This window comes from Herpailurus yagouaroundi, unplaced genomic scaffold, assembly GCF_014898765.1.
Source record: "Herpailurus yagouaroundi ecotype Mexico unplaced genomic scaffold, PumYag 483, whole genome shotgun sequence".
Lineage (NCBI taxonomy): Eukaryota > Metazoa > Chordata > Mammalia > Carnivora > Felidae > Herpailurus > Herpailurus yagouaroundi.
The window spans coordinates 5,823,711-5,850,211 of NW_024412700.1; the positions used below are offsets into that span (position 1 = coordinate 5,823,711).

The 26,501-nt window shown below is 45.9% G+C and overlaps 1 protein-coding gene across 1 annotated transcript in view; it reads right to left on the reverse strand.

Moving 5' to 3' along the window:
- The window catches only part of PTPRN2 (protein tyrosine phosphatase receptor type N2), a 748,038-nt gene that overhangs the window by 698,736 nt on the left and 22,801 nt on the right, over window positions 1-26,501 (reverse strand). Inside the window, exon 2 of the mRNA XM_040464596.1 lies at window positions 6,742-6,792. Within this exon, the coding sequence (XP_040320530.1) occupies window positions 6,742-6,792 (51 nt within the window). The remainder of the gene's footprint in view (window positions 1-6,741; window positions 6,793-26,501) is intronic.

Below are 26,501 nucleotides of genomic sequence, written 5' to 3' on the forward strand. Positions count from 1 at the left end.
AGGGCGCTCCTCCCTAGGGGGGACCACGGAAGGGCGCTCCTCCCTAGAGGGGACCACGGAAGGGTGCTCCTCCCCCAAGCCGAAGCTCTACCGTGGCGGGAACACACCAGCTTCCCCAGGTCCCTTCTCCGTGGAAGGAGCGGATCATCATTAAGAACTGAGGACACAGCAGGAGAACCACGCTTCCTGAAAGAAATTACTTCGCTGACCCCAGGCAAATGCCCCACTATGTGGGCACACAACAAATTAGTATAACTTTCCCCCTGAGCTTCAGAAATTTGTCAAGGCAACAAGCGTCTCTCCCAGTGGGTCCAGTGCAGCCTGGGTCACTGAAAGCTGTCCTCTGCAATTAGAGGGTTACCCAAAAGTGAAGAGTTTTAGAATATTCAAATCCTAAATTTCTTCCTGGTTTCTTGAAGTTTCCTGGTTTGCCTCATTTGCCTTCCTGGCCAGCTAGCTCAGTGAGGGCCCGCAGTGGAAACATACCTGACGAGTGAATGGATAAAAGAAAACATGAATGGCCACCAGTTGTCATTCCCACAACACTGGGAGTCTTCACAAGAGACGTCATCAGCCGCAGCCTTGAACACAAGCGCTGGCACACAACTCTCACACATTAACTCCCAAAAGCGTGCTTCCAGAATCGTCCAAGGAAAGCAAGTGAATGTCATCGGTGAAGATCAAAACCCACAAATGTGGCCTCTATACCTTGCTGATAAAATGATCTTTTTTTTTAAATTTTTTTTTAATGTTTATTTTTGAGAGAGAGAGAGACAGAGCATGAGTAGGGGAGGGGCAGAGAGAGGGAGACACAGAATCCGAAGCAGGCTCCAGGCTCCGAGCTGTCGGCACAGAGCCCGATGCGGGGCTCGAACTCACAGACCGCGAGATCATGCCCTGAGCTGAAGTCAGACACTCAACTGCCTGAGCCACCCAGGCGCCCCAAAATGACCTTTAAAAGGCCACGTTCCTCAACATCTTTATCCGGAATTTCTAACACCATGAAGTTGTGATTTATCCAGACAGAACTATCATCAAGTCTGCCTCCTCGGAGTCTGGAAGCCCAGTCAGGATGAGCAAAGAACCACTACTTCAGTAACCCCACAGGGCTGCCTCGTTACCCAGATAGCATGGTCAAAACAGGAGCACCACCTCCCAGAACAAGTAGTGAAGGGGCGCCTGGGGGGCTCGGTTGGTTGAGTGTCCAACATCGGCTCAGGTCATGACCTCACTGTTCCTGAGTTTGGGCCCCGCGTCAGACTCTGTGCTGACAGTGCAGAACTTGCTTGGGATTCTCTCTCCCTCCCTCTCTCTCTTTCTCTCTGCCCCTCCCCTGCTCACTCACTCTGTCTCTCTCTCAAAATAAACATAAAAAAACAAAAAAACAAAAAAAGTAGTGGAAAGGGTTATCATGAAGCTGATTTTTAAAAAAAATTCTATGGAAACCCTGTTAAGCTCCCTGAAATGAGCCTTAGGAGCTGGGAGATCCTAAACACCAAGCGTGTCTTCCCAGTGAAGCAGCGCCTTCCCCACAGAGCCAGATGCAGCCAGGTCTCCTCAGCCAGAAAACCTCCTTGGCCGGAGGCCTCGGCTGTCCGGTTCCCACAGAGGCCAGGGGCCCCAGGGTGTCCAGATCCCACAGGGGCCAGGAGCCCCAGGGTGTCCGGATCCCACAGGCTTTCCCAGGCTCTCCGGGTGGTCACAACTCATATGGCATAGGTTTCACTGCTACTACCTCATCTCTTTTCAAATACACTGTACTTTTTCATCATCCCCCACTTGTCAAATTAAAGCTTCTTCTTTTTCTTTTCTTTTTTTTTTTTTAGAGCAATAAAACAGAAGAGCTCAGTCTATCAGATTTTCCACAGCATGCTGGGCACCCCAGTAGATCACGACCTGCAGTTGACAGGCCCAGCTTGTGATCGCTAAACACGAAAATGAAAATAAAAAACTGTTCTGAGCACTTCCAACAAAAATATTTATTTGGTCTGCTCCCTTCACACCTCAAGAAAGTCTCGGAAGGAAAAGAAGGACAGAAGGAAGGAGGGGAGGAGAAGATGGAGGGAAAGAGAAGAGGGAGGGAGGGAGGTTCCTTCACGTGCTCGTGGCTCAGAGCCCTGGCCCACTGAGGGCCAGCAGCAGCACCCCAGGAAGGGCCAACACGAGAAAGAAGCGGGGGTATGCGGCCTGAGAACCGACCCCAGCTGACCTCTCCCCCAGATTCAGCCTCAGCCCCATTCTACACACAGTGGGGCCCACTGAGGCGCTTTGTCCACGGACAGATACTATTTACTGGAGCTGGAACACCGTCCTGGAGACACGGGGTGCTGCCCCCTCCCGCAGGGCCCCCCCGCCAAGCGTCAATCTCTGGATTTGTGGGGCTATTCTGTGTGCCGGTTCTTGTCCAGGTCCTTGCTCAGTACTACCCCACCCCACCTGAGACACCTGACATTCCTACCTCGAAGCTTCCACGTGAAGCCAGAACAGGGGTCTCATGCATCATCAGGGATACCCCCGTGGGAGCTGAGGGCCAGCACCTGACTCAGCAGGCCTGAACCTCTGAAAGGTCTGCCTTTCAAAATCAGCTCAGCAGACTCTGAAACGTCTTTATTACGTACGTTTTATTACAAAAGTAACACAAGATTGCTTTTTTTAAAGATTGCTTTAATACATAAAGCAATACAAAGATCTTGAAACACAAGTTAATCTCCCCCATATATACCCTCCCCAAATTGCCCCTAGTTTCCCCAAAAGACACATTCTTCCTTCTGGTCATCTGCTGGGGGTGGGAGGGGGGAGCACTCCCAGAAAACAGAATCATATTATAACCACTACCCTGCAACTTACTTTTTCTATTTATCACACAAGGGACATTTTTCCTGGTCAGGAAACAGACAGACACTTAACTCATTTTTTAAGTATCTATGTAATATTCCATACTATAGACCCAGCATAAGTTATGAAACTTCCCGTATCAGTGGATTTACAGGTGTTACAGGTTTTGCCAGTATAAATACTGTGGCATACCCTCGCTTTTATATACGTGAATCCCCAAAACAAATCAAGTTATCAGTACATTTTTCATATAATAGATATTGCCAGATTACATTCCAAAAGGCTGTAACCAACTCATGTGCTTACTAGCAAAGTGCATCTGGGCCCATCTCCCTGAGCCCTCACCAGTGCCGGGTATCATTCATCATGTGAATGTTTGGCAATCTGCAGGTAAGCTTTATATTCACATTTCCCCTAAGTAGTACTGAGGGTAAACACATTTTCATACAGTAAGTGGGCCATTTTCTTTCCTCCTCTGCAAACTACTATTCACATCTTTGCCTGTTTTCCTATTCAATCTTTGCCTTTTTCTTATAGGGTGTAGGGGCTCTTCATAATTCAGAATAAGAACCTCGGGTCCACTGACATGTTGCTAAATGGTTCTCCCAGTTTGGTTATCTTGTTTTTAATTGTGATGTTAAATAACATGACTAATAACATAAAATGTGGCATCGAAACCATTTCTAAGTGCACAGCTCCGCAACACTGAGCATGTTCACACTGTTGTGCAACCATCACCACTATCATCTCCAGAACTTTCCATCTTCCCAAACTGAAACTCTGTCCCCATTAGACCCTAACTCCCCATCCCCCTTCCCCAGCGCCCAGCGCCTACCTTCTCCTCTCTGTCTCCATGGATCTGGCGGCTCCAGGGACCTCATAGAAGTAGAATCACAGGGCAGTTGTCCTTCTGTGACTGGCTTTGCTCACATAATGAGCATCATGTCCTTCGGGTTCGGCCATCCTGTAGCAGGTGTCGGGATTTCCCTCCTTTCCAAGGCGGAATGATTCTCTGTTGGACATCTATACTACATTTGTTCATTCATCCATCTGGCGATGGACATTTGGGTCGTTTCTACCACCTGACTTCTGTGAATGAGGCTGCCGTGAACATGGGTGTGCAAATATCTGTTTGAGTCCCTGCTTTCCATTCTTTGGGGTATTCTTTTGAGATTGCTAGATCATATGGTAAGTCTGTGTTTAATTTTTTGAGGAACCTGGCAGCTGCACCATTGTACATTCCCACCAATGATGCGCTAGGGGTCCATTTCCCCACATCCTCACCAACACTTGATATTTTCTGTTTTTGTTTTTTTACAGTAGCCATCTTCAGATGTATGAGCTGGTAAGTATGTTTATCTTTTGACATTTTTTTTTAATGTTTATTTATTTTTGACAGAGAGACAGAGAGAGCATGAGCAGGGGAGGGGCCGAGAGAGAGAGGGAGACACAGGCTCCAGGCTCTGAGCTGCCAGCACAGAGCCCGATGCGGGGCTCGAACTCACGGACCATGAGATCATGACCCGAGCTGAGGTCGGACTCTCAACCGACTGAGCCACCCAGGAGCCCCACTGACTTTCTTTATAAAGTACATTATCCCACGCAAAACTTTTAATTTTAATTGTGATTTCAAAGATCTATTGGACACTTTGAAAATATATATAAGGTGAATAGGTATATATATTTCTCTCTCCATTCTAAGAAAAGGAAAGGGAGGGGAAAGAAAAGAGAAGAAACCTGTGTCTGACCACAGAACATTCTAGACTCCCCAAAGGGGCCTGCCCTCTGTATCCTTACAGGGCTGCTGGGCCTCCTTGCCCCACTCGCCTGTAGGGTGAATGAAGTGGCAACCACAGACCCAGACAGTATGTTTTCTTTACTAACTCCCCATCAGCTACTCATAGCACACAATTTTGTGAGATTGGATGATGCCTGCTTTGCTATTTCGTAGACTTTAGCTGTATTAGAAAAAATATCAAATATTGTCTGTCTCCATAAATCAAAGCCTGCATATATATTTACATTTAAATTGCTTTCTTTTTCCAAAGAACTCAAAGCTGTTATCTTACATAATGTTAATACGAGTCCCTGCCAGGAAGGCAAGTTGAGGTTAGGGAAGGAAAACCCCCACGACAGTTACGATTCCAGGCCTGCTTTTTGTCAAGGACAAAGGAGAGTGAACGGAACTATAGTTTCCATTGTGCTGCTGCCGCTTACATCCCCAATTTAATTAAACATGCACATACCTATTTTCTTTACAGTCAAACTTCACTGAAGGCAGGTGACAGATTTTTACAAGTAAGATTATTTTTTAAAATCTGCTTCCTGGGGCACCCGCGTGGCTCAGTTGGTTAAGCGTCCGACTTCAGCTCAGGTCATGATCTCACAGCTTGTGAGTTTGAGCCCTGCGTTGGGCTCTGTGCTGACAGCTCAGAACCTGGAGCCTGCTTTGGATTCTGTGTCTCCCTCTTCCTCTGCCCTTCTCCCGCTCATGCTCTGACTCTCTCTCTCAAAAATACATAAATGTTAAAAAAAAAAAACAAAAACCTGCTTCCAAATAAAAGCTTCACGGGGTACAATCACAAGCAGCCTGGGAGGGGAGGGCAAGGGAGAGGCCTGACTGTGTATAAGTTGGAGGCGCTCAAGCTGGCAGGGCCACACGGCTGAACACTCTACATCCTGCCATCATGGAGGTTCTAATGTACTCTCCCCAGCCTAAGTCACCATTATCACAGTCCGCACAGAACTTCCCCCAATCCCCGAAAACACACACACACAAAACAAACTATCCGGGGTTGTCAGCAATTTGTCCCCATGGCACATGAGCTAGCAGGACACAAGTGTGATTGTTCCCAGCCCTGACATCCCAGGTCTGGTCCACAGCACTGTTCACTACAAGGGACACTCAAAGCACCTGGTTTTTGACTTTCAGACCCTCAAATGTGTCCCGTGTGGGCCCCACAAGGACCAACGGAGCTCAGGGGTGGTCAGGCACAAGGCACCTTTTACTCGTGGAGGGCTTCCAGGGTCTAGGTCCTCTGTGAGCCAGGTTCCACCCGCAGACACCCGCGTTTGCACAGAGAACAGGGGCAGTCAGAGACATCTGTGGCAGGCTCCAGGCAAGAACAAAATCCACACCCAAAACACACTCCCTGAACTACCTGGAGAGACCAGGAGCAGTAGGAAAACAGGCGCGCCCCTCACATGGGTCCTCCCACAGCTACCCGGGCCCACCTGCAGACTCCGTGTGGCTTCAGGAGAAGCAGTACAGGGCAAAGCCCCTGTGCAGGTATTGTACCCTAACCCCTCCCTTAGTGTTTGAAGGCCACGACCCAATGGCACACTGCCCCAGATCTGCTGCCATCACACAGCACACAGGCCTCTCCTGAGCAGGGCAGATGTGGTGGAGGGAAGCTCACGTTCCCAACCCTCCAGACCCAGCCACTGGCAGGGCTCAGAGCTCTACCCGAAAACACAAAGCACCAGACATCTCTTCTCTTCCTGATGAGAACAAAACAGGTGGTCTAAAGGATGAACGGCTTCCTGCTGATGGAGCAAAACTAGGCTGAGGGATGTGGCAGTTCCAGCCGGAGTCGGGGCACCCGATTCCATCACCTACTCTTGTAAAGCTGCTGGTGAGCAGCCGTAAGTCCTGGGTACAGATGCAGATGTAGACGCAGACACACACACGTGCATGTAAACAATGTGTTCCACTTCCGTTAGGTTTCCATTAACTTTTTAATCACGCCCAGAGAAGTTTCAGCTCCACAACTCTCTTCGCGAGCATCAAAGAAAATGAACCTCGCCCAGAATGTTCCCTCCACATGGTGAGCCCCGTCCACGGTTAGCAGGGTAGAGGCAAGCCCACACCCACAGCTGCATGTCGGCTGGGACTCGCACACTTACCATTCACGCAGGTCTCAGACGGTCTGCAGAGGCCATCCTCGAACAAACAGCCTGGGGAGGAAAGACAAAAGAGAAATGAGTCAGCGCTACAAAGAACAGTGCGGCTATCCAGGGCCATTACATCCACCGACTCCCGAGTCTCGAAGAAACGACGCGGACACACGCAGGCTCTTTGGATCTGACTTTGCTGAGATAATGCAGATGCTGGAAAGCAGCAGGTACACAAAAGAGAACGGCAGGTTAGGAAGAGGTTATTAACTATGAGGGGATCCACCCCCTGGGTCACTGTACAGTCTCTGATTGTTAATTTGCTCACTGGGGAACTGCTGTAAAATCCACAGAGTTGAAGCATTCCCTGAAACAAATACGGGTTGAGGAAGGCACAAAAACAGGACTGGAGAAGCTACGAAAGCAGCTTCTGTTCTAGAAGCAGAGGAGCAGCATCTAACAGGGGACAGCGCTGCCATGAATTCACAAGAATAAGCAGTTTCACTGTGCCCTCACAACAATTCAAGAGAGAGACATTACAGTCCCCGCGCTCCCTGGGAGAAGCCCACGGGCAGGCCCGGAGCACAAACCCAGGGAGATGCCCCTCAGTCAGCCACCTGGGCCTCAACTCAAAGCAAAGGGTCTGCTTTCCTGAAGCAACATATAATCTCATGACAAATATCACGTCCTGTCTTTGTCTGGTTGGAACACACATCGCTGCCCACTTCATCCACGAACTGACCGCGTGCTGCTGTCTATCTGTTACTGCGCCCCTGTTCCCCACTCCCCCTGGCTCTGCCCCCTGGGGCCTCTCGTTCACAGGCCCTCCCCACTGAGTACCCGCAGCAGGCCCTGTGAGGTGGGAAAGGTACAACAGCCTGGAAGGGAAACTGCCAAGAACCATCCAAAAGACGGTTAGCCAGCACTGAGAGTTAGCGAGACCTGCATCCAATCTTGTTCCCCCAGAAGTAGTGACCCTGAGAAAGGCAACGGGCCCATCCAGTCTCGGTCTCATGAGCAGGACAATCAGGCTGCCTGATCTTTAAGACTCAAGTCCAGCCACCCAGGAGATGGTCTCTGCCGGAAGAACAGATGCAAACCACCCAGTGTCTCTCAAGGAGCCCGGGCAGTCTGGCCGCCCCTCCCACTGCCCCAGATGCTCAGAGGGCCACATGCTCCCTTCTCTGTGCCCAGGACCATCCCAGCGCATTGCCAGTGCCACAGAAGACCGTGGAGGAGCAGCCCCATGCTCAGGCCCACCACTCACTCACATTAACAACCCTGTTTGTCACATGGAACTTGCAGATGACAGACTGTGAGGAAAGGCAGCAGGAAGAAGCCTTTCCCCACTTCCTGTGCTGCTCTAATCACAGCTGACAATTAGACTCAATTGGAAGGAGAAACGCACCGCAATTAACACTTGAATCTTGACCCTCAACAACCTGCTATCTGCGTGTGCCTCATTCCATCCTTTACAGGGAACTGGTTAAAAAATGCAGCAGAGAGACTTCTACCAGCAGTATTTCAAGTTGTTTATCAGCAGAGCTGCAAGCGTTACGCATAGTCCACCCCACCATGCAATATGCTAATTTATTTGTGTTGTTATCTGCTCTAAAATTAAGAAAGGCCATATTTCATTTTAAGTGTCAGCCACCTACTAACGCTAATTACGACCATAAATCGTAGAAAGAAAAAGACATCTGTGTGAGACACTTGGCCCCGCCCCGTGCTCTCCATCCGACACACTTCCTTCTCCAGCGGCACCCACCTCCCTCTCCCTTGGCAGGCTGGGCACGGCTCCAAAGTCGATTTGTTCACACAGCAATCTCACAGTCGAGCTCGTGAATGGCCTCAAGACCAGGTGCGACTCCAAAGCCAGGCAGTTAAACCCGTGAAGCGGGCCCGTGAAGCAGTCCATCTTGGTGCCCAGAGCTTACAGCCGGAATCGCTCAGCTCTGATGGTGGTATCCCCCCTCTCCATGAAAACAAAGGCGGCATTTCCAAAATGCTCAAACTGCTCCCTTGGCTGACCACCCAGAGACCAGCTGTGAAGGTGGGAACACCCCTTATGCATCTATCCACAGATTTCCCTCCAGCTTCAGAACACACACGCACGCTGACAGATACACACAGGCAGACACATCACACACACTCACAATACACTCACAGATGTGCATACCAAATCTTTCTAGTCCTAATTCTGCTTCGCCTTTATTTTCTCAGAATACTGCGCAAGATTGCGTCACCACCTTGATGCCTCTTTTTCTTTGCCTGTTCAAACAGAAAAAGATCCAGCAATTCTGCAGAGCCAGGCCAGCTCTGCCTCCCCTCATTCCTGAGACATTTAGAAAGGGTTTTGTATTTTGTGGTGGAAAGAGCCCACACGAGCAGGATTCCCACGCCCTGGCCGGTTAACTGCCGACCACAGCTGCACGAATCCCCAGTGCAGCCCTTCCGCTCGGAGGGTGTCCCCTCCAGACTGGGATGCTGCTGTAGAGGGCAGAGTGGCCTGAAAATCGAAGGCCCCAGCCCAGCAATCCGCATCACCAGTATTCCGCCCACCCACAGGCCAGCTGACTACCCTCCAGGGTCTGCTCTTTCCCAAGCTCCCTCCCTCCCACAGGTGTTTGCAGAGGCACTGACATGGCTGCCAGTGCACACTAGCAGAATAGGAGAGGTTCTGTGACCGAATGTAAGAAAAAGAAAAAAGTAAAACGAATTCTCTCACCAAACAATAGAACAGGTTGTCTCTCAGATGGACCAGATGAACAGAGGCAGTGACTGTATCTTGTACAAAGCCACTGGAACATGCTTAGAACCCAAGTATTCTCAGGAAATCTTAGCACTGAGAGCTGATGGGGAGCCTGGGTGGCTCAGTCGGTTAAGCGTCCAACTTTGGCTCAGGTCATGATCTCACGGTTTGTGAGTTCGAGCCCCACGTCAGGCTCTGTGCTGACAGCTCAGAGCCTGGAGCCTGCTTCAGATCCTGTGTCTCCTTCTCTCTCTACCCCTCCCTGCTCGCACTCTGTCTCTCTCTCTCTCTCAAAAATAAATAAACATTAAAAAAATTTTTTTTAAAAACTGAGAGCTGATAATGCTACTAAGCCAAGAAAGATTTAGTATGACAGCCAAATAAAATGATGACAAACTCCAGCTGGCACGAGAATTCTACTTAAATGCACGTTAATAACTAGTATAACAAGTACGTTCTCTCTTCGCAAAGGCAATCTTTCACAAATAACGAAGTCTTCTCATACATAGTTCTCTGACTTGATCGCTCCCCCTTCTCACTGAGCACTCCCAAAGCAAACGACAATACAATGTAATGACTCTCCCAGCTGCCTACTGCAATGCCTACTCCCATTTGGCAAAAAAAGGAAACCCGGACTCGAGAAGGTTAAGAATATGCCCACAGTCTGACTCAAAGCATGGTCTGTCTCCCCCCCACACACGTGCTTTCTCCACTACTGCGAGCTATTCCAAGTAAGAGGGTGGGTTTGTGTCCACACAAGCGTTCACCAGGGCAGACACAGGCACATCACACCACTGGGACCTTACTTGGTGGAGCCCTCTGTCCGATCCCAGCCCGCAACTCTCATTCCTTCTCCTACCTCCACCTGCAACCTTTGCTCTTCTGGGGGCCCGGAACACACCCAAGGAAAGAAAAAGGCAAATCTCTGCCAGCATCTGGCCAGTGACCGCACACACGTGCACCCTTGGCGGGAAGCAGAGCCCCTGCTCCTGCTCACTGCTTCTCCTTTTACCGTATAGCTCCTCCTAAGGCAGTACCACTGGGCTCCTGCTTGCCCGTGGCTCTGCTCCTGGCCTCCACACCCTGTCTCAGCTCCCTGGAGCTTTGCAGAGCAGCTCCCACCCCGGCAGGAAGCGATGGGAGGCCTCACAGAGCAGGCAGATGGTGACACCCGGACTCAGGTGCCTTCAGCCACATGCAGAAACGAAGGGTATGGGCAAAGCGTGTCTGTCCCGGGGCCCATCCTGCCAACAATTACCAGGAGCACCACCCCAGAGGTAGTCAACCTGAGGCGTGTCTCAGAGCAGACACTGAAGTAGATAAACAGTGGCAGACAGGTCCAGGCACAGGGCACACCCCCTGGCTGCACCTCAGGGGTTCCCAGGAGTGGACAGACATCATTTATTTTGTTGGTTTTTGATTTTGGTCTTGATTTGGTGTATACATTGTTTGTTCTCCACTAACCCAGCCCATTTTCTCTGGGAGCTGATTCTTGGCTCTCAGACATCTAAATAGCAATAATCTAAAAGCTGCAAGACGGTGCGTGTGTGTGGTGATTTGTACAGGAAGGCTCATGTTTAAGCCAAGTTGAGCCCTTGGAACCAGGCAATGAACAGATCTGCCTATCTCAGTGCAGCGGGAAAGCCTTCCCAGCTGCAGAACCAGAAGGATATTGGGTGACCCTTTGTGGCAGGTTCTGGGCTGCAGTCTCCACGACAGCAGATGCCAGGTGAGGGAGGACAGCTCTCAGTTCACAGTGGTCCCCAGTAAAACCTCAGACCTGGAGATGGGCACAAACACCCTTTTTCAGCTCCATTTCACTCCCCACAGGTGGACTTTCACAGTTTCTATTCTTTCTGTTCCTGTTCGTCCTCTGCCAGGAGTCCCCAGCTCCCCCAAGAGTCCCTGGAGCACAGCACTCAGTAAATTGGGTGATTTAATGCATGAAGAATCACTTCAGGGCGTGCAGGGCTGAGAAACCGAATAAGAACTCTCCACTGCCCCAGCTCCCAAATGTGAGGAGTCCACACCTCAGCAACATTCTCTTGGTTCAAATACTCCCCGTACTGGAAAAGTGGCATGAAAACACAGTGAACGGCTACAGGTATTTGGTAATCAATATATTCACCCTCATTAAGTGAAGGCAGAGCGCCCTGAGAGCATGCAGGGAGGCACTGTGCCCTGTCCTGGACCAGGGCCTGGTGGGCCTGGCCCACTCGCTAGGCAGCAGGAGGTGTCCTCCCACGAGCAGACAGAGGTCCAGGGGAGTGGCAGCTGGGTGCACACATACGGTGGCAGTTCTCTCTCCTCCACCGTGACCTCCGGAATCTCCAGGTCAGAAGGGCAGCCCTTCCAAAAGCAACAGGAGCAGGTGCTGGGCTGGTCTCTGCTGAGGCAGGGGGAGCACAGGCTCCGGTGAGCTGCAGGTGGAGACTGAGGGCAGCCTCACCCCTGCCCCTGACAGCTGCAGGGAAGAAAGGAAGTTCTGAATAAGGTGTCAAACCAATTTCCAGAAGCCTATAAAGCCCAGGTGATGTGAGCTGGCACCTGACAGTGTGAAACAGAGTATCAGCTGGTGCCAGGCAAAGTCTGAGATAAAGGTCACCTGGACACCGGGACCCAGGGTCTAAGCTGTCACCTGCTGTCTCTACCAAGCATGTGTCTTCTTTGAAACCCACCAGCCACTGACTGCACTCACTTACTCACTGTAGTCACTGAGCAGTTATTCGTCGGAGGCCCCTATTTTACGGCCAGCAGCAGGTAAACCATCAGTAGAAACAGCCTTCTTTAGGTTTCCCACTCACACCCCGGTCGGCATAGCAACAGCCTGAGTCATGTAAATGCCAAGAAGCAGTCTCAGGAAAGACACTCAAGTCCTCACAGCTGCCTCTGGGAAGGTGTTTCATACTTCAGTACCACCTTTTTGCAAGAAACATACACAGACTTCATAACTTCAAAAATATAAGGCAGGGACTAAGGCAGTGGAGCATTCAACTGTTGATCTCTGGGTCACGAGTTCGAGCCTCATGTTAGGGGTAGAATTTAAATATACATTTATAATAGCAAAGTTAAATAACATAAACCTTACTTTCCTTTCCCGGCTAACTTGCACTAGAAGCCTCACCAGACACCCACACTGACCACTGTGTCCAATGTGCTGCAGAGCTCACTGCCCGCATCCCCCACAGAACCCCACGTGCTCTGTTTTTTGTTCCTGACTTTGTGTACCTGTCCTGCCTTGTCCAGGCCTTTAGAAAAGAGCAACTGTGCCTTAAGCCCCATGAGCCCCCAGTCACTGTGTCTAGTGGAGCCTTTCAATAATCAATTTCATTTCAGTGCCTGAATTTATCAAAACAGTGATTCTCACCAAAGCCATTTTATCAGTCTCTCCCAGGTAGAAAACAGTAAGGACTGTGAAAACATGAGGTTCTGGGGAATTACGTTAAATTATACTCTTTTAGAAACGGCATTAGCAAAGTAAGGTGTAAGATTTGAAAAAATATTATTTTTAAAAGTCATCCTCATTTTTAACATCCATCCAGAGTATTGGCCTGGCTCTACCCATGGTGGACGCACAGCCTTGGCAAAGCCTCTCTGGCTCAGTTGTCTCAGCTGCGAATGGGGGGGGGGGGGCGCGCGGGGAGTTCCCTGCACCCAGCAGGTGTGAAGATAAAGTGCCCATAGTCCCTGGCACAGGGTCCTGCTGTCACTGCTCCCAACATCGCCATGCCATGGGCACAGACCCACATAACTACAAAGTCCCTACTCCCACGGTAGTTTTCCTGAACATTTCTATCACATCAAAAGCAAAAATGCATTTAATCAGATGGAGTATCCAAGCATGGATAGAAAACCTTTTCCACATTAAGAACTGCTTCTTTTGGAATAGACCCTGAACAACAAGCAAGAGAATAAAAAGCCTCAGACCAGAGGCTGGGATGCTGTGCACTTCTAGGAGCTGTGCACTTCTGGGAGCAGGAAGCAGCCCTGAAACCAGCACTCAGACACCCCTCATCTCAGCAACCTGCACTGAAGTCACAATATCTTGTCTCCTTCCCCCAAAATCCCAGATTAAAGCTGTGGTCCTGATTCCAAAGACAAAAGAGAAAGAGAGAGGAGGGGGAGAGGAAGGGAAGGTGGGGAGGAGGAGGGAGAGGGAATGAGAAGGGAACAGGAAGGCGGCACTGTGATGTCCCTCCCAAAGCATCTAGAGGTTTGGGGCTTTCAGGGTAGGAGGGCTTCTACCCATCATGTTCATCCCAGTGCTGTCTGGGTGCAGAAACCACAATCCAGGATGCTGGTGATCCCACTGAGAGGAAGAAGACAGTCTCCAGAGCCAAAGAGCACATGGGGGCCTGAGACCAAAGCCATTCACAACTGGTGTGTATTACCCAGGGCACTATGGCCTTACAGTCAACTGCCCAGGAGTAACGGAGAGCTGAAATCTGTTCTACTGTAGGCTTCACAGGCACTGCCTGCTGCAAACCTTCAGGGTAACTTCTCTCACCTCATTCTGTGTGACAGGGTGGCTGCAGGCTCAGTGCCCCTGCACATCCATGCTTCCTTCCCAGCGGGGGACACAGCAAGAAACCCACACAAACACAGGCAAGCTGGTGCCTGTCAGTGAGGCGGGCTCCGGGGACCAACACAAATCACCAGGTCATGACAACTGGTCCTCCCTAGTCCAGCTCCCCACAACTTTGCTTGGTTAACTGTCCCTGAAGGTGACATCTACATTCATCAGGGGCTGAAAAGGCCATGGTCTGCCACACATCTTTTGTTTCTGCAAACAAAGTTCTTGTCTGAGGCAGGGGCCACTATCTTGAGGCAGTTCCTGCTGGCCCACCTATCCACAAAATCAGCTTCTCCGAGAGGTTGGTTAAGCATCCAACTCTCGGTTTCAGCTCAGGTCATGATCTCACGGTTCGGAAGTTTGAGCCCTGTATTGGGCTCTGCGTTGCCAGCGTAAAGCCTGCTTGGGATTCTCTCTCTCCCTCTCTCTCCTCCTCCCCTACTCACATGCTCTCTCAAAGTAAATAAGTAAACTTTAAAGACAAAAATCAGCGTCTCACACACAGAGAACTCCATACCTGTTCTGGAAGGGGGCTCATGAGCCAGGACCTGCCAACCATCAGGTCCTATGACATTTTTCAAAAATAAAGAAAAACTAAATTCTTATCTTGAGTAACTCCCTTCATTTCAAGTTCTTCATTGCATAATATTTAAAAATAAGAATAAATTGTTCCAAATTCAAGATATCTACCAGAATTCTGTGTTTTATTTTTAAGGTGCAGGAGTTAATTGTTGGGAAATGTGTTGTGAACAACGTACATCTTGCTGTACTACTTTGATGGGCTTCAACTCTATGTGTTCTGAGTGCTTTTTTGAGTGGTTCTTTGTTTTTTGTCCTCTACTTCCTGAGATGGAATAATATCTTCAAAACAAGCATTATTTTCTTGAACTGTTCTTTGGGATTAAGAAAGCATTTCTAAGCTTGTTTCCATAGATACAAAGCTAAAGGAAAGCTTTGGGAAAATATCTAATGAGGAGCCTTGAATGTCAAATACTGAGAGTGCAAATAGCCACTTTGTCAGGAGACAGATATGGGGAAGCAAACTCAGAGAGCCCCGTGGGGACAGTCAGGAACACGCCCCAGATCGAGCAGCATTGAAGGCCAGGATAAAGTGAACTACATGAAAACTAGGATTGCTGAGAGGTGGCATACATGGGTGACACAGCCAAACTTTCCATTATATGTGAGATGCGTGGCTTGAAGAGGAAACAAGATTGTTGGCAGTGCTGGATTGACTTATCTGGTTTCCAGGCCATTCTTGATGCACATACCACTACGATAGTCATATAATCTCAGGACCCTCCTTAGTAGACTTAAATCATTTTGTCATCATCACATGATAGATCATGGTATTTACCATATTTCAGGGTACATAGAAGTCAACTGGGGGTCCTGATAAAATATACATTTGATCCCCTAGACCTGCCATGGAGCCCAGAGTTCTGCATTTCCAATAAGAAGTAAGGGTACAACTTGCAGAAATAATTTTAATTAAAAAACTTACATCAAGGCAGCCAGCAGGAGGTGGAAAAAGCAGTAGGAAGAGGATTAATGATGGCCAACAACAGCTGCGGGAAATGGCAACAACCCCTCACTTTCCGGCATGGTCCCTGAGGGTCGGCCCAGCCTTGATGGAGAAGAGATGCCCAAGAAGCACCCAGGCTGAGGCAGTGATGGCGGCAGGGACTCAGTGAGGAGGAGGACACGGGGGAGCAGGGTAGAAAGGGAAGACGGTGGCATCACTGCCCCAGCCGCCTAGTGCCACTGCCCACGCTGGTGGACTGGTTCCCGCACCTCCTGGTGGCAGAATCAAGGCCAGCCCTAGCTCCTGGCCCCACCTTGGACTCCGAGACAACACCCCCCGCCGCCCCCTCCCCGTCACAGGCACACACTCACTGAGCTCCTGAGCCAAGCCTGCCTGCCCTCTGGGCTACTTGAACAAACAAATCAAAGCACACCTGGTGGAGGGTCCAAAACGTCACTACCAGTAGGGAGATAAAGCAACCAAAGTCCCAACAACAGAGAGCAAGTAACGCGCACCAAAAAACACCTCCTGAAGGCCCTGGACAGTGTATGACCTTCTTTAATATGGTAGTGCTCACAGGTACAGGGCACATAGCAAGGTTTTAAAACATGTAAGGGACAGAAAACTAGCCAAAATGACGAAACAGAAGAATTCTCCTCAAAAGAAATCCCAGGAAGAAATGACAGCTAAAGAACTGATCAAAACAGATATAAACAATATAACAACAAGAATTTAGAGTAATAGTCATAAGATTAATAGCTCGGCTTGAAAAAAGCATAGAAGACAGCAGAGAATCTATTGCTGCAGAGATCAAGGAACTAAAAATTAGTCATGATGAATTTAAAAATGCTGTAAATGAGGTGCAAAATAAACTAGAGGTGGTGACAGCCAGAATTGAAGAGGCAGAGGGGAGATAGGTGAGATAGAAGATAAAATTATGGGAAAAGATGAAGCTGAGAAAAAGAGAGATAAAAAAATCCTAGACCACGAGGAGATAGAGAACTAAGTGATTCAATGAAACGGAATAATATCCACATCATAGAAATTCCAGAAGAAGAAGAGAGAGAGAAAGGGGCAGAAGGTGTACTTGAATACATCATATCTGAGAACTTCCCCAATCTGGGGAAGGAAACCAACACTGAAATCCAGGAAGCACAGAGAACTCCCTTCAAACATAACAGGAATCGATCTTCTGCATGACATATTATAGTGAAACTGGCAAAATATAAAGATAAAGAGAGAATTCTGAAAGGTAGGGACAAACGGGCCTTAACCTACAAGGGTAAACACATAAGGGTAGTAGCAGGCCTATCTCCTGAAACTTGGCAGGCCAGAAGGGAGTGGCAGGAAATATTCAATGTTATGAATAGGAAAAATATGCAGCCAAGAATCCTTTATCTAGCAAGCCTGTCATTCAGAATAGAAAGAGATAAAGGTTTTCCCAGACAAACAAAAACTGAAGGAGTTCATCACCACTAAACCAGCCCTACCAACAATCCTAAGGGGCCTCTGTGAGTGTTGCAAAGACCACAAAGGACCAGAGACATAGCTACAAGCATGAAACCTAAAATAACACAATGACTCTGAATCCATATATTTCAATAATAACATTGAATGTAAATGGACTAAATGCTCCAACCAAACGACATAGGGTATCAGAATGGAATAAACAAGACCTATCTATTTTCTGTCTACAAGACCCATTTTAGACCTGAGGACACTTTCAGATTGAAAGTGAGGGGATGGAGAACCATCTATCATGCTACTGGAAGTCAAAAGAAAGCTGTAGTAGCCATACTTGTACCAGACAAACTAGATTTAAACTAAAGGCTGTAACAAGAGATAAAGAAGGGCATTATATCATAATTATGGGGTCTATTCATCAAGAAGAGCTAACAATTATAAATGTTTATGCACCAAATTTGAGAGCACCCAAAGGTATAAAACAATCATAAACATAAGCAATATTATTGGTAAGAATGTGGTAATTGCAGGGGACTTTAATACTCCACCTACAACAATGGACAGATCATCTAGGGAGAAAATCAGTAAAGAAACAATGTCCCTGAATGAAACACTGGACCAGATGGACGTGACATATATTCAGAGCTTTTTATCCTAAAGCAGCAGAATACACATTCTTCTTGAGTGCACATGCAACATTCTCCAAGATAGATCACATACTGGGTCACAAAACAGCCCTCAATAAATATAAAAGAAGTGAGATCATACCATGCACATTTTCAGATCACAATGCTGTGAAACTTAAAATCAACCACAGGAAAAAGTTTGGAAAACCTCCAAATGCATGGACATTAAAGAACATCCTACTAAAGAATGAATGGATCAACCAGATAATTAGAGAAGAAATTTAAAAATATATGAAAACAAATGAAAATGAAAACATGACAGTCCAAACCCTTTGGGATGCAGCAAAGGCAGTCCTAAAAGGAAAATACATTGCAATCCAGGCCTATCTCAAGAAACAAAAAGTATCCCAACTACAAATCTAACAGCACACTTAAAGGAACTAGAAGCAGAACAGCAAAGAAACACCAAGGCCAGCAGAAGAAGAGAAATAATAGGGGTCAAAGCAGAAATAAACAGTATAGAATTCAAAACAAACCAAACCAAACAGTAGAGCATATCAATGAAACTAAGACCTGGTTTTTTGAAAAAATAAATAAAATTGATAAACCCCTAACCAGACTTCTCAAAAAGAAAAGAGACAGGACCCAAATAGATAAAATCACAAATGAAAATGGACTTATCACAACTAATCCCTCAGAAATACAAACAATTATCAGAGAATACTATGAAAAATTATATGCCAACAAACTAGACAACCTGGAAGAAATGGACAAATTCCCTAAACACCCACACACTACCAAAACTCAAACGGGAAGAAACAGAAAATTTCAACAGACCAACAACTAGTGAAGAAATTGTATCAGCTACAAAAATCTCCCAACAAATAAGAGTCCTGGGCCAGATGACTTCCCAGGGGAATTCGACTAGACATTTAAAGCAGAGTTAATACCTATCCTTCTCAAGCTGTTCCAAAAAGTAGAAAAGGAAGGAAAGCTTCTGGACTCATTCTATGAAGCCAGCATTACCCTGATCCACAAACCAGACAGAGACCCCACAAAAAAGGAGAATTACAGGGCCAATTACAGGCCCTGATGAACATGCATGCAAAAATTCTCAACAAGATACTAGCATATCGAATTCAACAGCATATAAAAAAGAATTATTCACCATGATCAAGTGGGATTCATTCCTGGGCTGCAGGGCTGGTTCAATATTCACAAATCAATCAATGTGATATACCACATTAATAAAAGAAAGGATAAGAACCATACGATCCTGTCAATAGATGCAGAAAAAGCATTTGACAAAATACAGCATCCTTTCTTAATAAAAACCCTCAAGAAAGTTGAGATAGAAGGAACATATCTAAACATCCTAAAAGCCATATATGAAAAGACCACAGCTAATATCATCCTCAATGGGGAAAAACTAAGAGCTTTCTCCCTGAGATCAGGAACACGACAGGAATGTCCACTCTCACCACTGTTGTGTAACATAGTGTTGGAAGTCCTAGCATCAGCAATCAGACAACAAAATGAAATAAAAGGCATCAAAATTGGCAAAGTAGTCAAACTTTGACTTTTCAGATGACATGGTACTCTACAGGGAAAACCCAAAAGACTCCACCAACAGGCTGCTAGAACTGACAGCAAAGCCTCAGGGTACAAAATCAATGTACAGAAATCAGTTGCATTTCTATACACCAATGACGAAGCAACAGAAAGAGAAATCAAGAAACTGATCCTATTTACAATTGCACCAAGAACCATAAAATGCCTAGGAATAAACCTAACCAAAGATGTAAAAGATCTGTATGCTGAAAACTATAGAAAACTTATGAAGTAAATGGAAAAAGATACAAAGAAATGGAAAAACATTCCATGCTCATGGATTGGAAAAATAAATATTGTTAAAATGTCAACACTGCCCAAAGCAATCTACACAATCAAATTGCACTGGCATTCTTCTCAAAGCTAAAACAAACAATCCTAAAATTTGTATGGAACCACAGAAGACCCCAAATAGCCAAAGTAATATTGACAAAACCAAAGCAGGAGGCATCACAATCCCAGACTTTAGCCTCTACTACAAAGCTGTAATCATCAAGACAGTATGGTTTTGGTACAAAACAAGACACATAGGCCAATGGAATAGAATAGAGAACCCAGACTTGGACCCACAAATGTATCACCAACTAATCTTTGACAAAGCAGGAAAGAGTATCCAATGGAAAAAAGTCTCTTCAGCAAATGGTGCTAAGAGAACTGGACACAACATGCAGAAGAATGAAATTAGACCATTTTCTTACACCATACACAAAAATAAACTCAAAATGGATCAAAGACCTAAATGTGACACAGGAAGCCATCAAAACCCTGGAGGAGAAAGTAAGCAACAACCTCTTTGACCTCATCCGGAGCACTTTCTTGCTCAACACATCTCCAAAGGCAAGGGAAATAAAAGCAAAAATGAACTATTGGGACTTCATCAAGATAAAAAGCTTCTGCACTGCAAAGGAAACAATCAACAAAACTAAAAGGCAACCGACAGAATGGGAGAAGATATTTGCAGATGATATATCAGATAAAGGGTTAGCATCCAAAATCTATAAAGAACTTACCAAAATCAACACACAAAAAGCAAATAATTCGGTGAATAAATGGGCAGAAGACATGAATAGACACTTTTCCAAAGAAGACAACCATATGACCAACCAACACATGAAAAAATGCTCAACATCACTCATCATCAAGGAAATACAAATCAAAACCACATTGAGATACCACCTCACTCCGGTCAGAGTGGCTAAAATGAACAACTCAAGAAACAACAGATGTTGGCAAGGATGTGGAGAAAAAGGATCTCTTTAGCACTGTTGGTGGGAATGCAAACTGGTGCAGCCGCTCTGGAAAACAGTGTGGAGGTTCCTCAAAAAATTAAAAATAGAACTACACTATGACCCAGCAGTAGCACTACTGGAAATTTATCCAAAGGATACAGGAGTGCTGATTCATAAGGGCACATGTACCCCTACGGTTATAGCAGCACTTTCAACAATAGCCAAATTATGGAAAGAGCCCAAATGTCCATCAACTGATGAATGGATAAAGAAGATGTGATTTATATATACAATGGAATACCACTTGGCAATGAGAAAGAATGAAATCATGCCATTTGTAGCAACGTGGATGGAACTGGAAGGTATTATGCTGAGTGAAATAAGTCAGTCAGAGAAGGACAGATATCATATGTTTTCACTCATATGTAGATCGTAATAAACTTAACAGAAGACCATGGAGGAAGGGAAGGGGGAAAAATAGCTACAAACAGAGAGGGAGGGAGGCAAACCACAAAAGACTCTTAAATACAGAGAACAAACTGAGGGTTAATGAGGGGGTTGGGGGAGAGGGGAAACTGGGTGATGGGCATTGAGGAGGGCACTTGTTGGGATGAGCCCTGGGAGTTGTATGTAAGCCAATTTGACAATAAATTATATTCATAAAAAAATAAAATAAAAACTGAGTGTCTTGTAGGCAGCATATAGATGAGTCTCGCTTTTATACCCATTCTGTCATCCTATGTCTTTTGATTGGAATATTTAGTCCATTTACATTCAAAATAATTACTGATAAGTATATACTTTTTGACATTTTGTTACCTGTTTTATGCTTGTTTTTGGAGTTCTTCTCTGTCCATTTCTGCTCTTGCTGTCTTCCTTCACAGTTTGCTCTCTTAAGTAATATACTTGGATGCCTTTCTCTTTACTTTTTACATTATCTGTTTATCAGTTTTTGATTTGTAGTTACCATTAGGTTTATATATAACATTTATGCATATACCAGCCTATATTAAGTTGATGGTTGCTTAAGTAGGAGCTCATTCTTTGCTCCTCCGCACACCACATTTTAGGTATATAGTCATACTTTACAACCTTTTATTTTGTGAGTCCCTTGACTAATTTTTATAAATAAACTTAATTTTACTGCTTTCATGCTTCCTACTTTTCTTATTCCACTTAAGGACTTCCCTTTCCACTCAGAGTCCCCTTTAACATTTCCTGTAGAGCTGATTTAGTGGTTATGAACCCCTTTCACTTTTGTCTGTCTGAAAAAGTCTTTATATCTTCTTCTATTCTGAATGACAGCCTTGCTAGATGAGAGTATTCTTGGTTGCAGGGTTTTTCCTTTCAGCACTTTAAATATATCATGCCACTACCTTCTGGCCTCCAAAATTTCTGCTGCAAAAATCAGCTGCTAGCCTTATGGGGTTTCCCTTGTATGTAACTATTTTCTCCTGCTGCTTTTAAACTTCTCTTTTTATTACTATTTGCCATCTTAATTGGTATGGGCCCTGGTGTGGACCTCCTTGGGTTGATTTGGCGGGGGGGCCCGCCCCCGCCCCTCTGTGCTTCCTGGACCTGGATGTCTATTTCCTTTCCCAGATTAGGGAAGTTTTCAGCTATTATTTCTTCAAATACACTTTCTGCCCCTTTTCTCTCACTTCTCCTTCTAGGACCCCCATAATGCAAATGTGATTTTGCTTAATGGTGTTGCTGAGTTCCCTTAATCTATTTTTTTAAGATTTTATTTTTAAGTAATCTCTACACCCAACATGGGGCTTGAACTCACAATCCTGAGATCAAGAGTTGAATACTCTACTAACTGAGCCAACAAAGCCACCCCTATTTTCATCTTTTATTACTCATTTTTCTGTGTGGCTTGATTGCTTTCCATTACTTTGTCCTCCAGGTCACTGATCGATGCTTCTGCTTCCTCTATCCTGCTATTTATCCTATCTAGTGTATTTTTAATTTTACTTATTGTGCTCTTCATCTCTGATTGGTTCTTTTTTTACATTTTGTCTTTGTGGAGGGTCTCACTGATGTCCTCCACTCTTTTCTCAAGTCCAGTGAGTACCTTTATGACCATTACTTTAAATTCTCTATCAGGCATATTATTTATGTCTGTTTCATTTAGCTCTTTTGTTGTGATTTTGTCCTATTCTTTCATTTGGGACATATTCCTCTGTCTCCTCATTTTGTCTAATTCCCTGTGTCTGCTTCTGTAGGTTAGGAAAGTCAGCTATGTCTTCTTCTCTGGAAAGTAGTGGCCTAAAGAAAAAGACCAGTGATGCCCTGTAGTGCAATGTCCCCTATTCACCAGAACCTAGCACTTCAGAAGTGTCTCCTATGTGTGTTCTGTGTGCCCTACTCTTGTGGTTGAGACATGTTTGCCTACAGTCCAGTCACCTAAAATGGTTCTTTTGCCTATTGTGGACAGGGTTTGGTCCCTGGGCCAGTCTGGGTTCCCCATCAGCTTGAGTTGCATCAGACCAGGCATTTGCCAGAGATGTAGTAGCAACTAACTGAAGGATGCTTTCCCTTTGTTGTTCTCTGAGAAATTTACTTGGTGAGCAGGGCCTGCAGTCAGACTAGCTATGTGCCCCCAGCCCACTGCCGGGGCTGCAGGTGAATTGTTGTGTCTTCAAGGGCAGGGACTCAGTTTCCTCTAGCTCTCCTGGCTCTCCCAGAGCTGAGCTGGCTGATTTTTAAATTCCAGGTGTTAAGCCCCATTGGTTGTTCAGCCTCCCTGGTTTTCAAAGCCAAATGTTATGGAGATTTGTTCTTCCCATGTGGGTCCCCCATGACTGGGATGCCTGGCATGCCTGGTGTCAAATCAGTTCCTCTCCCTTCCCACACCCATGGTGTCCCTCCCTCCCACAGTCAGTCCCACAGGTCCCTTTGGCTCCCGACCTCATCTCCACCCTTCCTACCCTCCTCAGTGTGGTCTCTTCTCAACATTTAGCTGTGGACAGTCTGTTCTGCCAGTCTTCACGTCATTTTCTGGGTTGTTTACACTGATGTGGATATCATCTAGTTGTATCCGGGGTACAAGGTGAACCTAGGGTCCTCCAACTCTGTCATCTCCGGAAGTCCCACATATGAATTTTATCAGAAGATGAGCTTGATTGGTTTTAGGAAAAGTCTGAAGTGAATCTGAACGTAATTTTTTTGTCCTGTTTAACTTGTTACATTTCAACATCAGTGTGTTTGTACATCCCACTATACGCTGTAGATAAAATGACAGAACCAAGAAAAAGGATTTAAAACTATATCGGAGTAAAACTCACCTCAGGAATTATCAACCTCCAACTGGCAATAATGTCCTATAGGACACAAGCCCTGGTATGTTAATAAGTACCTTTCAGAAAAGGTTGGGAGTCAGACACATTTGAAAAATGTCAGCTGAAATTTAACAGGATTCTCCTCTGCAAGACTTCTCAGAACCTTCAAAGCTGCAAAAGGTCATGCTTTCTTCTTAAGAAGGGTACCACAGCTGATGTTTGCCAAACTACTTGAAATGCAATCCTTCATCACATGTTACCTCAGTGGAATAGAGGAAACTAAACCAGAGAATTACAGTAAATATGTAGAAGTCATCCTGCCTAAGAAGCTCTCAGTCTTGAGGACCAGAGGACTTGTTAAAACATGGATTGCCGGTCCCATTCTCAGTTTCTGGCATAGTAGATGTGGGGTAGGCCCTGAGAGTCTTCAATTCTAACAAGTTCCTGGTAATGCCGATGCTCCAGGACCCCATTCCTAACACAGCTGGTCAGGTAGAAAGTTTCTCAAACGTGTCCAGTAGGAACCAGTGTGGTGAGAAGCTCTCGTCCAATTGCATTTGGAACATTCTCTGCCCCGATGTCCCTCTCTACGAAGTTAAAATGTAGGGGAGCCTGGCTGGCTTAGCTGGAAGAGCAGGCAAACTCCTGATCCTGGGGATGGGAGCCCCCACATTAGGCATAGAGATTACTTAAAATAAATACTTTTTTTTTAATAAATGAAATTCATATGTGTATTAGGTGCTAAAGATACTGGGAGTTCTTCCTGTAATGAGAATTTTATCATTTGTTTAGTCTAGTATTTTCTATTTTCATTATTTTGACATCTTTTAACCATGACATCTTTGTGCATGCACACATAAACAAGTAACAACCCACTTTCTGAGACCACACAGGGAATATGATCACTATTTCCTCATGAAAATAATTCTTTCCTCTATAATCTCATCCAGGTTAATTTATTTTATTCTCAAATCCTTTTCTGTCCTCTGTTGAGGCCAAGCAAACAATGCACTGCTTAGCGCCTTCTAATATCTCAGAACTGTTTGGTCTTGTAAGTACCAGCAGACAGCAACCACAGCTCAGAAGGCCCAACACTTGGCTTCCTTCACCCAGGACATGATTAATGGACTAATTGTAAGTGTGAGAACAGCCTGCCTTCTGCTGGGTATCCCTGTGGTTAACCCCATACAATCCAAGGGCAAGGTTTTGTTCTTTCAAATCGTCCCACATTCTAGGTCTGGGAGGCAGGAATCCTGGGAGAAAACAAATTTGCTTAAAACTGTTGGGATTTCTTCTCCCTCTCTCTCTGCCCCTCCCCCGTTCATGCGCGCTCTCTCTCTCTCTCTCTCTCTCTCTCTCTCTGTCCCAAAAATAAATAAAAATGTTGAAAAAAAATTAAAAAAAAAACAAAACTGTTGGGATTTCGCTTCAACCCTCCAGCACAAGCACACTAGCTACTCTTGTTTTGTGGGTAAGAGGCACAGCTGTAAGCTGTGAGAAAGTTCCGTGCCTGAAGGAGCTACACCTGTTTCCAATGAGGCATCATCCCTGGGTGAGCCACTCAGCTGTGGGATATACACCAGCCCAGATAGAAATATCACTCATGACTAAGGAGGAAATCCATGTCGGGATAGTTCTGAATATTTTAAGGTTTTATTCTATTAAGTGTAAGCTTATCTCCTAGAAACCTCCATTACAAACCCTTACAATACTTAGCATGATGCAGAGCAAAGCTTCTCCCTCTTGAAATGAGATAGGTACACAGCAAAGTGATAGGTACACAGTATCTCTTAGTGAATGCATGTTCCCTTCCCACCCCCCCTTCCACAGGACAGCCTTTCCAATGTGTAAGTTTGTTCTTCTTCAACTTAAATATGCCCAATTATTTCACATGATATGATTTCATACCATTTTGCCAATCTAACTTCTCCGCTCTCAACACTGCCTGTCTCATGTGGATCTACCCTAGGATGGGTGCACTCATCAGAATTAAACAGAGGTTCAGGAGTGGTACAGCCACCTGGGTGAACAGACATTCTTTTCCCTTGTTCTGACTCTCTCCTCCTACCATGAGAGCTGGAGTCCATCAAGCTGCCTGGAGGTCAGAGAGAGGACTCAACTCTCGTAGATTCCAGCATAAAAAAAAATTGGCTTGGGGCGCCTGGGTGGCGCAGTCGGTTAAGCGTCCGACTTCAGCCAGGTCACGATCTCGCGGTCCGTGAGTTCGAGCCCCGCGTCGGGCTCTGGGCTGATGGCTCGGAGCCTGGAGCCTGTTTCCGATTCTGTGTCTCCCTCTCTCTCTGCCCCTCCCCCATTCATGCTCTGTCTCTCTCTGTCCCCAAAAAATAAATAAACGTTAAAAAAAAATTAAAAAAAAAAAATTGGCTTACTCAGGGGCAGGCAAAACACAGCCCTACGTTTTTGCAAATAAAATTTACAAATTATTATAAACAATAATTATACAAATAATTATAAAATTATTGAAGCACAGCCCACCCACCTGCTTACATCTTGTTATGGCTGCTTTTGTCCTGCAACAGCTAAGTTGAAGAGTTGTGACAGAGACTAGGGGTCTAAAGAACCCTATTTACAGAAAAAACTTACCTAGCCCTGGCTTCTTAAAAGGAGTAGAGGTTGTTTATAGAATCAAAAGGGGGTTAGAAACTTGGCTTGGAGAAACGGGCAGGAATCAAAGGATCCCATGGGAA